Genomic DNA, 15,793 nt, shown 5'->3' with positions numbered 1-15,793 from the left:
AGGCTGTTGCTAATGGTATCCGGTGAATGTATGTTGAGTATTTTGCGTAGACAACTATATATAAATACTTGTGCCTTCTTGATGATGGTTGTAGTAGTTCTCGAAGTTTCAGCTTCGTACAGTAGTACTGAGTGTATTGATATTCTTATTGTAGATTGTGACTTTGATATTGGTTGACAGACAGTTGTTTTGAGTTCCATATGTTCTTCAGTTATAAGAATGTGACCCTTGCTTTTCCATCTGCATTTGATCCTTCTTGTTCATCGATGATGCTTCCTAGGTACGTGGAGGATTCTACATCTTATAGAGTTTCGCCATCAAGAGTGGTTGTGTTTGTGTTCTATGTGTTATATTTCAGGATCTTGTTTTTCCCCTTGTGTATGTTGAGGCCTACTGATGCAGAGATTGCTGATGCTTAAATTGCATACAATGTATATTATTCTTTGAAAGAAATGAGCATTATATGCGTTTACCGCTATCGTTTTTACTCAATGATAAATTCTTAAAGAAATGTATATGATTATTTCTGCTATCGATTTTACATGAGGTTTTTTTTCAATTTTATAAAGAATGTTAAATAAAACTATACTAGAAACGTAACTGACCTCTGAAGCACTATCGCAACGATCTCAACAGGGAGTTGTAATGAATCGACAGAAGCTAGATTTTTTTTCCATACCACCGTGCGAATGATTTAGTGAATGTTAGTTATCTAACATCAATCATTTTAACTCTCAGAAAAATATTAGTAGGTCAATTTATCAAACAAACAATAAAAAAAAAACAGAATTCTTCTAAACCACATGTTGTAAAATGCAATGTATCATTCAACTCTCTGTTGTAGCTTATCGAGATGAACAAATGATTAATATCCCGAATCAGTTAAATTCAATTCCTGAAACATCCAAGCACAAAAATACAACCATTTCTCCAGTTCCTGTAAGAATTCAAAGTTTTCATGTTGATTTGGGGGAAGAGATTGATGTAGATCAAAATATGAATCAAGCTTGCACTACTCCTTCTACGCTTAATCAACATCATCATGATCTTGGTGATAGAAAACAAACTTCATGTGATCTGTCGAAATATTGTTTCCATCATGACAACAACAAGAACTCTAGATGTGAGATAATGATAGAGAGACATTTGTTATTTTCAAAGCATAAGAGTTTATTTTTATGCATGCATCAAAGTTTGGAAAAGGCTATTATCACTTCAATGTTTACTACAGCACAACATATTCAGGTGTGTCATACTAATTAAAAATATGCTTTTCTGTTTATTTTCTCCTATTCCTTTTTTTTATTCTATTTAATTTCATGAATTTGTAGCGCGAGACTACAATTTATGGATGAAATAATCAGATTTAGGATAACAGTTCTTGGATTTCGGTGCGAAATTCATTCATCCATTTGGCTAAATAGCGTTTTGGCATTTTAGCTGATGTCAGTTCGTGATGAAAATCTTAAATCTAATTCATAGCCTCAACCATCAACTGTGAATCATAATTCGATAGGATTCGATCTGTCGTAAGAAGGACCTGACATACATGACATTGATCATCAACCAAATATTAATTAATTGTAAATGCATCTCAGTCTTACAGGAGGTCAGTCGCGGCCCGAATAGATTGGTTATAACGTCTCTGACTGTGAAACTGAGTAACATGAGATTAAATCTATCAGGGAGAACCGGTTACACATTGCTGACGAGTGCCAAATAGCACGAAATCCAGCTCCAGGGTTTCTTGTTGATTATCTCCAACCGCCATCTTATCTCAACATAGTACACGCAATGTCGAGTCATCTAGACTACTGGCCACATTGCAACTTGGTCGATAGCATTTAATCTGCACTAAGAAGGATCTGATTGGCTGATAAATCAACTGAAACACTACTCGACTTATTCCCGATTCAAACTAGTGTAAAAATATACATGAATAGATAGATGACTAACCAAAACGCACAGACAGTTAGGAAAATACAATTATGTCCAAAACTGGGGATTAGCGTAGAAGACAGAGTACAAAAGATTACCTTTAAATTACAGTAGCTTTGGAACATCAAACGAAAGCTTATAGTCTGTAGAATAGATTAGGCACAAAATTAAATGTTGCTATTTTACAAGCTTTGAATTAAACAAGATAACGTCCCCAAAACTAGCTTTCGTAGTAAGTCAAGGCTTCTTGTTTCTCTGTTCACATCAAACCCTTACTAGTCCTGCTTGAGGATTCTGACCCATGGCCTTCAGTCTCACGCGCGAACGTTTAGCCTACTATCTCGCGAGCGGGAACGTGGATGCGCACTGCCGAAGAGTTCCACGATATGACGAAACGGCCATCCAGTGCTTCCAGCTTTCCAGTGGTGGTCTAACATCAGTCGGTTCAAGATCTCAATCAATAACTTAATAATCTCCACAACACTATACTTATCTATAATCTCTATCACTGATTCATATTTTTTTCTCTCTTTAAATATGTGTATTCTTGCAGAGTGGTAATTTACTAAAAATTCCAAATATTTCAAATTATATAACAACGAATGATTTTATGAATTTATACAATAAAGCACTTGGTCGAATTCTTGTTTCACGTATACAATTACCAGAAATTGATGTAGCTGTCGATTTCTTAGTTACCTATTTATTAAAACTATTTAATGAAGACTCTTATTTGTTAAATTCATGTTTAGCAGCATTGCCACCAATGGTAAGTTGATTTTTAATGAAGATTATATTGAATTGCTTATTATTATGATATTCGTTTCTATGTGATGTTTGTTATGGATTGGTTTCTTTTTTTGGCACCAGACAGCACTAGAAAGTTATTCCATGATATTACGAAACTCTTTAATAGTCGAACTTAAAACTTTCTAGTCTTGTGGCAAGTCATCAATTATTAAACCACTTGCTTGTTATTCACCGATTAATATCAATCGTATTGTTAACCGAATATTGATTAAGCTTTATCTTTAGATTTTTTTTAAAACACCTGTTGATGCTCGATTATCATAGAAGAAGCTATGCAGACAGTCCACCGGTTAACTTGAGGAAGCTCTAGGGAGCTCAGAGAGAGCCGAAGATATTCCATCCAAGCATCTTGTTGAAGAATATTCCAGAGTCCATACGTGGAGCTTCCCTATTGGACAAAGGCTAATAACCTCATGTGTGCGGGTTGGAGGACTATAATGATGATTTCCTGACCACAGTTGCTACCTTGACGCGGTGATCGGGATTGCCTATCATGATGATTCAACCAAGCTATATTGGCTGGAACATATGTTCCTGTAGGTTCTACCATGCCAGGCAGGTCGATTGCAGAACGGTAAGACTAAAAGCAGAAACTCAAGGTCTGAGGGCCAAAGTCGTACTGCCGACTGTAGAGGGGTGTGACAGCAATAAGGTGTTTCCCTCGGACAACCAGCATCTACAGCGATGCTGCCTTCTTACAAGGAATGAAAGGGGTTAGAAAAGGTAGACCCTCAAAATGTCACACCTCACCTTACCTCACGGATTTCCGTCTCAGGCGGTAAGGCCCTTTGAAGAACGGAGCCAACACATTAAAAACATCCCACGAAAAGGCCGTGCGCGACCGGCCTCAAGCAGTTGTCCCTTGGGCTCTGCGGTCACGCTCCCAGGTCGTCAAGACAAACACTAATTCAATTTCCTTTTCAGGTTCCTCAAGAAATACCCTTCCACGGTGTGAGCAGCCAGAAAGTGACACCAGCCTATATACCCGTAACAGCACACGAGACCAAGTTGGTCACATTCAAATATTTCCTACACCTCCTATTACCACTCTTATCTCCCTGACTAACCCTTCTCACGTCCTTTTTTCACCTTGCACCGCTAGGGCAAACGATTCGAGTACGCAGAACGTTATTCCTGGTCTCCTGAAACCACTCTCTAAACTACACGTAGGAGCTTTTAACGTCCGAACACTGTGTCAAATAGGACAGCAGGCTTCCTTAGCTAGGACTTTAGAATCCCGCGCCATCGATGTTTGCTGCGTCTCCGAAACGCGCATACAGGATTCGGGTAGCGTCATTCACCTGACCTCACCATGCCAAAATAAAGAACCGACTCGATTCACACTTCGTGTATCTGGAAGCCCTGATTCTGCTTCCTGTGGCCTCGCCGGCGTAGGTACAGCATTGAGTCCTAGGGCAGAACTAGCTCTCTTAGAGTGGATCCCAGTAGACTCGTTTGTGCACTGTCCGACTGAACGGAACAGTAAGGATTCGAAAAGATAGGGACACTCGTCGTTGCCTCTTCGTCGTCTCTGCCTATTCTCCCACTGACTGCAGCTCAGATGATGTAAAAGATGAGTTTTACAGAAAGCTCTCCGACCTCCTCCTAAAAGCTATGCGCTCGGATGCAGTAATAGTGGCTGGTGACTTTAATGCTCAAGTAGGTAAACTAAGCGAAAGGGAATTACACTTGGCTCGATCTTATAGCGTCGTGGCTCAAAGAACAGATAATGGCGACCGTCTGTTGCAGCTATGCTCAGATAATATAAACGCCTGTTTCTTGTAAATACCATCTTTAGGCATAAGCAAAAACATCTTTTAACATGGCGGTCTACTAATTCGTCCCAACGTTGGATCCAAATAGATCACATCGCTATCAGCCACCGAGGCACGGGCTCGATAGAAGACTGTCACTCATTCTGGAGCACATGCTTAGATTCAGATCATGCTCTAGTGCGAGCGCTTATTTGTCTGCGTCTTACTGGACGTAGGAAAGATGATGCAAGGAAACATCTTACGGTCCTATTTAATGATAGTCAAGTTAAGAGTATATTTCAGGAACAACTAGAAAAACAGTTAGGGTGCCATGTAGGTGATGCCCACCCTGAGGCAGCATGGAATGACATTCGTAATGCTGTGATATTTGCTGGTACGGTAAACCACAAGGTTAGGAAGAAACACTGGATCTCAACAGCATCTACTGCACTGATATATGCTCGAAAACTTATTCCATCTCGATTTGAACATAACGAAGAGCGGAGTCAGTTTAAGCGCAAGCTGGTAGGAAGCCTACACAGTGATCGTGAACAGTGGTGGATAGCGAAAGCAAGAGAGATGGAAAAGGCAGCGGCATTAGGTAATATCAGACAATTGTTCAGACTTGTCAAGGAAACCGGTATTAGGAACCAGACCGTTAGCGAAACACTCTCAGAGAAAGATGGACAAATTATTATACATTCTCAATCCAGAAGATTGGACTGATGAGCAGAACACTTCAGGGATCAGTTCAACTGGCCTTCAGCCAGACTTCGGTTTGTCACGATCTCTAGTCAACCTAAATGGCAAGTTAATGTAGGTCCTCCGTCTCTTTACGAAGTTCAAAAAGCCATAGGAAATCTGAAGCGAGGGAGAGCAGCAGGCCTTGACAGGTTTACTCCTGAGATTTTTAAGGATGATGGTCCAGTATTATCATTGAGATTAACTTAGGTCTTAGATAGAATTTGCGAACTGGACGTAATCCCATCTGACTGGTCTCAATCACTGATTGTGCCAGCCTGTAAGAAAGGACAAAATTCCTCTTGTGACAATCAAAGAGCCCCTAAATACCCTGGTACGGCCGAGAGTGCGGAGAGTCCTCTCCCCCTCTCGAAGTGCTCTCACATGGTCACGTGTATATTGCCTCTGCTAGGGAATTCCTACTCACTGACTTCTCGTGACAAGAGTGTTGTTTACGAAATTGAGAGGACGAAAATCAAATGTCTGGCGCTTTAACCGGGTTTGTGGGCATGGAGAGTCCACCTAGGAGAGCTGGAAAACCCTGATTCAAAACCAATGGTGCACATGGGCTCCAGCATCCTGAAGGAACAAATGGCGTATGAACCAATCGTTGGTCACCGGCTTCCATGGGACTGCATCTCCTGACGTTGCTCCACTGCCTTGTAGATCAGACCTTCAGGTCGAAGGTTCCGGGTGTGGCCCCCTAAAAATCACCCGCTTCGGTCTGGGCACCTGGGCAATATCACAGCCCTCAAACATATCAAATGAGATTTGTGCGGCACATATGTATCTGGTGCCTCCTTGTACCAATATCTATGTGTTAAAATAAAAAATAAAATCACAGAGGAATCAGTTTGACTAATATAGTGTCTAAAATATTAGCCTCAATAATACTTCGACGCCTAATCAAAGCTCGTAAAGAGCAGACTAGAGAAAACCAGGCCGGTTTTCGACCTGGACGTGGTTGTATAGATCAGATATTCACACTACGTCAGGTTCTAGAACACAGATATTCGTTCAGACGCCCCACAATCGTAGTATTTCTCGACCTTAAGGCGGCATTCGACTCTGTTGATCGTAAGGTTCTATGGCAGTGTTTGTCACTGAAAGGAGTACCAAAGAAGTACATTAACCTTATAAAGGCTCTCTACTCGAACACAACTGGTCGAGTGAGAGCTTATGGCGAACTGTCATCAGAATTGATTACCTCAAGTGGTGTTCGTCAGGGCTGTCCACTCTCCCCATTCTTGTTCAACTTTGTCATTGACGTACTTTTAGAGATAACACTCTCCTCATCTAAATTTACAGGGGTTGAACTTCTACCGGGAGGTTCACTTGTTGACTTGAAATATGCTGATGACATAGTTTTATTTGGCGAAGACGCTGACAAAATGCAGAGTCTTCTGACCACTCTAAGCAACAATGCAAGCATGTTCGGGATGCGATTCTCTCCCTCGAAATGCAAAATGTTGCTTCAGGATTGGGTCACATCGACACCCGAACTAGTGATAGGGAGTGAAGTAGTTGAGTGTGTCGACCGCTTCACTTATCTTGGAAGTCTCATCAGCCCTTATGGTCTGGTGTGTGACGAAATCTCAGCACGGATACGGAAGGGTCGACTAGCTTTTGTCAACTTGCGTCATTTATGGCGTAGGTGAGATATCCGTCTATCAACCAAAGGACGTGTTTACTGTGCAGCAGTTCGTCCCGTCCTACTTTATGACAGTGAAACATGGCCGGTAAGAGTAGAAGACATTCGAAGGTTACTAGTATTTGATCATAGATGTCTTCGAAACACTACTCGTATATCCTGGGACCATCGAGTAAGTAACGCAGTTGTTAGGAAACGGGTACTAGGTAAGGATGGTAAATCAATTGATGACGTAGTGAAACTTCATCAGTTGAGATGGCTGGGACACGTGTTACGTATGCCCAACGACCGACTGCCTCGACGTGCTATGTTCAATGGTATAGGAGTAGATTGGAAGAAAGCTAGGGGCGGTCAGACCAAAACATGGCACAAGTGCATGAAGTCACTGACAAGTGCACAGAGTGAGTCATGTTGGTAGGTGTAGACTAGCTGGTTGGGGACCGCGAGATGATAGAAACCGATGGTTAGAGACCTAGAATGACATGGCTCAAAATCGTTTGCAATGGTGCAGGTGCATCCACTCTCTGTGTTCTCCCAGATTCTAATCTACTAAATTCTTCATGTCGCGTTTTCTCTCTTTCCGAATTTATTTCACTTTATTATACTCCTTGAATAATATTTTCATACCCTAATGTTTTCGATTACTGCTTATAATTTTACTATCTCTACCACTACGGGATTTGAATCGACAACTGCATCTCTGTGCTAATGTGATATGGCAACTCGAACTGATGTACGTACATACGAAGTTCTACGTTGTTACTGGCTGACTGAATGATGAATTCGTTTTTACCGAAAACTATAAATACCTGACAGTTTTGTACCACAATAGACACTATTTGGAATAGTATTCCTTTCAATTGTCTTCGTTCTTCTCATTTATGACTTGTATGTTTCTAGCTTTTGAATGCTCAAGTTGTACGTGGTATATTAAGAATCTAAGCTCTAGACATAGCAACAACATTGATCTATTTCAAACACACTGGTTTCATATACCAATTAGATCTACCACATCGTACCAATAAAATAGGAAACAACACCTGTATAAGATTTAGCCAAATGTGTCTGTGAATGTGGGAGATACTGATTGGTAGACTTGAGTTTAACTCAAGAATGGTAAATCGTATAATAATAGTTCATAAGTCAAAATAAAACTCATAATAAGAGGGACATGAATATGAACAGTTTAGTGATTTAACAATTATACGATAAAAATATACGTTTACTAGTGGTCCATAAATGGATCCCCAAAGTTACCAATGATTATTCTCATAGAGATATAACATATTTATTCATATCCTATTTTCTATTCTATTAATTATTTAGTATTCCCCTACATTTTGGAATAATCTAATCGCTATAAAATATTGGTTACATCAAAATCAATCAATATGGTTCACATATATATCATCCAATACATTAGATATTCATCATAATATAAATCATGATTTATTCTTTAACTTAACAACTAATAATGAAACAAATATGATATCTAATTATTATATAAATCAACAATTAACTCAATTATATACAATTATTGAAATGATACTTATCAATAATCATATTATCAGTGATAAATCAATACAAAATTTACCATCTATATTATTATCACCTTGGATACAAGAGAAATTCAATCATGTTACACCATCTGAATTGTATACATATCATGATATAATTAAAATTGAATATAAAAAACTTGGTGAACAATGGAAATTATCACTGCTTGATCTAAACAAATTGATACATTTAAAATTATCTACAAATAATAAAAGTGTATCTATGGTTCATGATAAAAAGGTTTGTAATTGTGAATATTGTTTTTTTTTCTTTTTAATTTATTTAATAGTTGAATTCGTGAATCAATTGAAGCTAGATCAGCATGGAAAACCTGCAAGTATTAGATGGCCATTTTGTCCTAGTGATTGGATTCAAGAGGTTACTTCCTGGAGTTCTAGTGAGAAGCCGGGTCTGTTGTGAAATAGTAACTCACTGATGACAATGGTGGATGTGTCGCTGAATTTCATGGATTAGTTGAAGTTAGACATTAACACCGTTGGATGCCGTCCGGCTCAGTGGTCTAGAGGCTAAGCGCTTGTGTGTGAGAATGATAAGGTCCTGAGTGCGCACTGCTGAGGAGTACCATAATAGAACGAGACGGTCATCCAGTGCTTTCAGGTTTTCCATGATAGTCTAGCTTCAATTGACTACTATAATATCCATAAAACCCCACTTTTATTTATTTATTTGAACATATAAATATTAGTGCAAAGAGGCACTGAATACATATACGCCACACAAGTTACTTGATTTGTGTATGGGCCCTGATACTGCTCGGGTGCTCAGATCGAAGGAGGCGGTTTTCTTAGAGAGCCACACTTCGAGCCTTAGACCTGAAGGTCTGAACCAAAAGGTAGGGGATAAACGTCAAGAGATGCAGTCCTATGGTAGACGTTGGCCAACGATTGATTCATACGCCAATCGTTCCTTCAGGATTCTGGAGGCCATGTAAACCATTTGTTTGGAATCAAGGTTATCTAACGCCCCTAGGTGGATTCCCCGTGTCCATCAACCCAGTTAAAATGCCGGATATTCGCTTTTTGTCCTCTGAATTTCGTAACCAACATCCTCGCCACGAGAAGGCAGCGAGTATTTTACTTCTTTTCAAGTTAGATTTTTTTCTCATATTTTCATGGTGTTTATTAATTGGATGAACTTCTGTTACCAGTTTGTTATATTTGATTGTAATGGCTCGGTATGGGCTTACGACACTTGCGAATCGAGAAGTGATTGCGCTATTCTCTAATATGAACGGTTTTATTACAGACTCGATGTTGGTAGTTGTAACGCCACACTTTAACAGTTAGCTTTTAAAACAGGAAGAAGATAAACCATGGGGAAATTCGATATCCAAACACCTTACAAATGGTACAACTTAGTGTATATAGAGTAATGAGGACTTGGAAGTAACGTCGACGGACATTGTAAGTAGTAGAAACCAATGAGAAGAGAGCCACTAGCGTTAGATAATTAAATTAGATAAAAATCATTTTGAGTAACCTTTGTTAGTAACACACTAACAATAATAATAATAATTAAGTAATTATCAGTATAGGGGTTGTGGAGATTGTTAAGTTATGATTGAGATCATGAACCGATTGATGTTAAACCACCATTGAAAACCTGGAAGCACTAGACGGCCGTGACCAGTGGAGCTAATCCGTGTCGGGTAGATACAGGTATCTACCTCAGTATAATGGAAGATGGTTGCTCAACTTCATGGATTGGTTGAGGTTAGGCATTAACACCATTGGGTGCTGGCTCAGTGGTCCGTTAGGTTTAGCGTTCGCGCGCGAGACTGAAGGCCCTGGGTCTGAATCCCGCGAGCGGGATCGTGGACGCGCACTGCTGAGGAATTCCATAATAGAACGAAACGACCTTCCAGTGCTTCTAACATCAATCAGTTCATGATCTCAATCAAAAATTAAATAATTATATAGTTTCCTTAGCACGTTTATGAATTTTTTCCTCAGCTTTGAGTAAGTAGATAAGAAGCTTTAAAATGATTTTCGTATCTGTTATCATCAACTTTCACTAATCATACGAACTGATAGAGATCAGACTAAAATTAGTGATATTTGATTGAAGAAAATTTATAGTATCTAGTTAAAAGTAAACAAATGAACAATTTATCTACCAGAATTGTAAACTTCAAGGGATTACATCGTGAAATGTTTTCAATTAGTGGAATATTCAATAATCTGTCAAGTTGTACAAATTCATGATTTCATCTTGTTGAAGATTTCAAATCTTTAAAATTCTGTCAAGAAGACCATTCTATGAACTTTTGTGACCAGTTTTAGTGATTCACACTTTTTTAATTTGGCAAACGGAAGTTTCTGGGCTTTTTTTAAGCTTTATAATTTCATGTGAATTACTGTCATCGTAATCATAAGCAGAAATCAGTTGGGGTTAACTGAATGTTTCCTTCCATTCTAAACAAAGTTTATCTGGTATCAATCATGGAATGGAGCATCGAAATCTTCATGTCTTGTGGTTAGAAATATGGGTCATTATATTCTGATGTTGTGGTTGAACATATTCTTATTCACTTTAAGATCTTGCTAGTTCTCGGTTCTGTCTTTTTTAAGTTTCCTAATGTAAGAAGTTAAATTAGTGTTTAATATTCCAGCTTACCTAATTGTTCAACAGAAATCTCATCTTCATATAACAATGCTTATAATATTGCCTACATATTTATTTTATCAGTCAGTCAGTCAGTCACAACGTAGAACCTCGTACGTACATCAGTTCGAGTTGTTATAACACATTAGCACAGAGATGCAGTTGTCCATTCAAATCCCGTAGTGGTAAAGGTAGTAAGAGTGTAAGCAGTGGTCGGAAAGATTAGGGTTCGAAGATGTTATTCAACGAGCATAATCCAGTTAAATAAATTTGGAAAGAAAAAAAGAAAAGGGACATGAAGAATTCAGAAGATTAGAATTCGGAAGGACACAAACAGTGGATTCACCTGCACCGTTGCAAACGATTTTGAGCCATGTCATTCAAGGTCTCTAACCATCGATTGCTATCATCTCGCTGATCCCAACCAGGTATTCTACATCTACCAACATGACTCACTCTGTCCACTTGTAAGTGACCTCATGGATTTGTTTGTATTCACTAATTCCATTGTATTCTTAACTGAATTATCCAAATCTATTCTTTTTCGGGTTTGTCTTTTTTTTGTTAACTTTTCAAGTCAATACTTGTTCAATTGATACAAATGTTTTGGCCAAAATCAACTAATAACAAATTAACAAATAATGAAAATCTCTTTTCATCATTGAATGCTTCGTCGAAAAAATATTTACCAAGAAAATTTCCTATTACACAATTGTGTAGTCAAGCACGTAAACAATGTGTTGATGGTCATAATGCATGGTTAGATGCTTATAGTGAACGTAAACGTATTGTAGGCCCATTGGGTACTGTACTTTGGGCGCGTGTAGCTGAGCATTTAAGTCATAGCAGGTAATACAATTGATTTTTTTTATGAAAATTTATGTTCTGATTTACTGTTTTACTTTGTTTATTGAATGTTGCGAATATTTAGGAGAGATGTTTCTTTGTGTCTGTTACTTGTCAATTGAATATGCTTGCACCAAATCGATTGTTCATTACTTCAAACTCCAAAGGATTATCCTCGTTATCTTTTAGATCACTTAGAATAACATTTCGGGATTTAAGTAGGTACAAGCGTGTTCACTAAATAAAGCAAAATGTTCCTTCTAGACTTCACTAATATTCACAGTCCTAAATCAAACAGTCTTGGAAATACTTGAAATATGAAGTCATTTGTTCAAGTAATCCATAAATCAACTGAATCTGATTTTGAAGCCATTAATCGATAGTTGATCCTTCTCTGATTTGAACCCCGTTCTATCTGCTTCCACTGTAAGCAGCCGAATAATAGTATTACATGAATTGTTTGGTTTATGTCGTTCAATAAAAATGATTTATATGCTTATCAATTATAAATCGATAGTACCGAGATATGTAGTAATGGTCAGACAGTTTGTGACATGTATATACGTCATCATGATTCAAATGGTAACTTTTGTTTAATCTCATGTAGAAGTGTAAGGAAGATAATCATTAAAACAAAATATTTTAATAGTGATTCCTTTGGTGTAACATTTAGCTGTTGATACATTTATATCTAGTCGAGAGGTACGTTGTTATTGATTTTTCGATGTATGACAAAAGGCGTCCCTATGTAAGAAGTTGGAAGTGATATAAATAAAAAAAGAGCTTACAATTCCGTAAATTTATACATATGGGATCCACTGACACTGAATATTGAAAATAACCAATAACAATTCAGAAACAATAACAGGACTACACATATGCAAAGATGGATAGTGGCTAGAAGTGGAATCCAGGACGCGCGTTCGAGCCCCAGAGGGAACATCAACTCCGATGTGCAAGTATATCTAGCTGACAAGTCCCAAATAGGATGAAACGCGCGTCCTGGATTTCACTGCTAGCCGCTATCCATTTTTGCTTATAATGTTTGTGAATTAAGCCTATATCAAAGCAACACGCACAGGATAGCACATATGGCAATAAGTGTGTGATCTATTATAGTCCTAAACATCAATGAGAAGATTCAAATAAACAACACCAAGTCACAATTGATTGATCACTGGGTGGTGATCAATGTTATGTGTGAAGTCCTTATTTAGTGCAGATCGAATGCTATCGACTATGTTGCAATGTGGCCACCAGTCTAAGTGACTCGACACTGCGGGCACTATGTAATGAGAATGGATGGTGGTTGGAGGTAGTCGAGAGGGTGACACGAGATTGAATCCTCCAGGGAGCACCAGTCCCCTCAAGATTACAGGTACACCTTGCTGACGAGTGCCAAGTAGCACGAAACCCGGGTCCAGGGTTTCCTGTCGACTACCTCCAACCGCCATCTAATCTCAAAACAATACCAAGTGAATTTAGAACTAAACATAGTTAATTGAATAAAAACAAAAGAAATCAAACTGATATTTTCGTGTCATTTTTGTTGTTGTTGATAAAGCTCTTATTATTTCTTATTTTGCTTGTCTGTTTGTTTATTTCTATTTATAAAGAGGATTATTTTATCATTCGAAATCTACTCCATTTGGTTGGTGTGTTGATCCTGTAGAAGATTCATTACGTCAACATGGTCGATTTTATTATACACATTTACCAATGGCTGAACGTTTAATACATACAACTTCACGATCGAATCTATGTAAGAAAAGATTAGATTTAGTTATCTATTTATTGTTTTTTCTGTTTATGTAATACTTGTATTATTGTTGAATAGATGTATGAACAATTTTCAATACAAATGTCAAGACAGAAGATACAAGTGTTTATTAACAGTTGGCTACGCAAAATACTTCAAATCCGTTTGCCGGACACTATTAGCAACAACCAACTGTGGGAAAGAACAATTCAGATCCCAACGGAGGAAGAAATTAGGAAGAAGTGCTGGAAGTGGATAGGACACACATTGAGGAAAGCACCCAGCTGCATCACAAGATAAGCCCTCACATGGAACCCTCAAGACCAAAGAACACATTACGCCGGGAACTGGAGATAGACATGAGAAAAATGAACAAGAATTGGATGGAATTAGAAAAGAAAGGCCCAGGACAGAGTGGGTTGGAGAATGCTGGTCGGCGGCCTATGTTCCATTAGGAGTAACAGGCGTAAGTAAGATGAACGAAAAATATAAAGAGGAAGAATGGTGTATTTGTAAAATCTCAACAAATTAATTTGAAGTAAATTCAAGGTTTCGTCTGATAATCTAGTTCAAGCTTTTTCAAAGAAAATATAATCAAAATATCAAAATTATCAAATATAAATAAGGTACATGGTTCTTCGGTTCACTGTATACTAAGTATATTATCCAGTCCATGTTAACAGTGTTTAAAGTAGATAGTGGCATTAGTGTGTAAGAGACATATGGTGTGAAACGAAGTGTTATGATAACAGATTGTATGTATACGTAATTGAATAGAAATTAAATTCACTATATATTGTCTTAGTCGGTGAATATTAAGAAAACATACAATTTTATAGGCAAAGATGGATAGTGGCTAACAGTGGAATCCAGGATGCGCGTTTTGTTCTATTTGAGACTTGTTGGCTGGATATAATTGCATCCCAGAATTGATGTTCAGGACTCAGTAGCTAAGTGGATAATGCGATAGCATTTCAACTTTTTAATGGTGGTCTAACATCACTCGATTCATGATCTCAATCAAAAACATAATAATCTACACAACCTCATTTTGATAATTATCATGCGCTCACTAGTGACTAGCTTCGTGAGGGGATTCTCTGAGTTTTAGTGAGGAGCTGTGACTAGTGGAGCTATTCCGTGTCGGGTAGAGACAGGTATATACCTCAGTACCATAGAAGATGGTCGCGAAATTTCGTGGATTGGTTGAGGCTAAGCATTAGCACTGTTAGACGACGGCTCGGTGGTCTAGTGGTTAAGCGTTCGCGAGCGAGACTGAAGGCCCTGGGTTCGAATCCCGCGAGCGGTGTTGTGGGTGAGCACTGCTGAAGACGAAACGGCCATCCAGTGCTCCCAGTTTTCCAATAGTGGTCTAACATCAATCACTTCATGATCTCAATCAAAATATCATGGAATCTCTCCTAGGTTTATTTTAAATTATAATCTACTATTCAAGTCGACCTAATGAGTTGAGTTCGAAACTATATTAAAATTATTTCTATTCACTAAATTTTCCAATTGTAGAACTGAAACATTTTGATGTGAACCCTTATCATGTTTATTTGGAACCACATAATACATCATATTTGTTTTTGTATGAACCAAGTTAAATTGTTTAATCACAAATGGTCTAGTCTTTCAGATAAACTAATTTGTATTTAATGTTCTTTAGATATTATTTCACCCTGATTTGTTAATAATCTTGAAAGAACTGATACTCCATTTGATTGATATTCAGGTTTGCCTCATCTAGCTCCACAGTCGGAGATGCTTTCATTTGACCTCCTGTAAAACTAGATATTTGCAAAAGATTCATCAATGAATGGTAGTAATCAATGTCATTTTTGTTGGAACATTTAGTGTTGATTGAATATTACCAGTCTCGTTGCAGAATCTTAGTATAATCCTCTCATTGGTGTGTACATTATACTAATAGGCCACATTAAGACCTAATCAATAGTGCTGATCAAATTGTGTTAATAAGCTAGTCTGAGTGACTAGATATCACGTACACTCCATTTGGATGTAACAGGGTTAGAGGTAGTCGTCAGGAAATCCTAGGCTTGCGTTTCATGGTGTTAACAGTATCACAAATTGTATATACAATTTTGT

General features: G+C 38.1%; 1 protein-coding gene across 1 annotated transcript in view; it reads left to right on the top strand.

Annotated features, from left to right (window-relative positions):
* The window catches only part of MS3_00010514 (uncharacterized protein), a gene marked incomplete at its 5' end in the record, with an annotated part of 131,838 nt that overhangs the window by 77,944 nt on the left and 38,101 nt on the right, over positions 1–15,793 (top strand). Inside the window, 5 exons of the mRNA XM_051218890.1 lie at positions 845–1,245; positions 2,492–2,707; positions 8,221–8,691; positions 11,654–11,925; positions 13,539–13,684. Coding sequence (XP_051072719.1) covers positions 845–1,245; positions 2,492–2,707; positions 8,221–8,691; positions 11,654–11,925; positions 13,539–13,684 — 1,506 coding nt within the window. The remainder of the gene's footprint in view (positions 1–844; positions 1,246–2,491; positions 2,708–8,220; positions 8,692–11,653; positions 11,926–13,538; positions 13,685–15,793) is intronic.

Source organism: Schistosoma haematobium, chromosome ZW (assembly GCF_000699445.3).
Source record: "Schistosoma haematobium chromosome ZW, whole genome shotgun sequence".
NCBI lineage: Eukaryota > Metazoa > Platyhelminthes > Trematoda > Strigeidida > Schistosomatidae > Schistosoma > Schistosoma haematobium.
The sequence above is the reverse complement of the archived record's forward strand: the minus strand, read 5'-3'. Positions and strand labels throughout refer to the sequence as shown.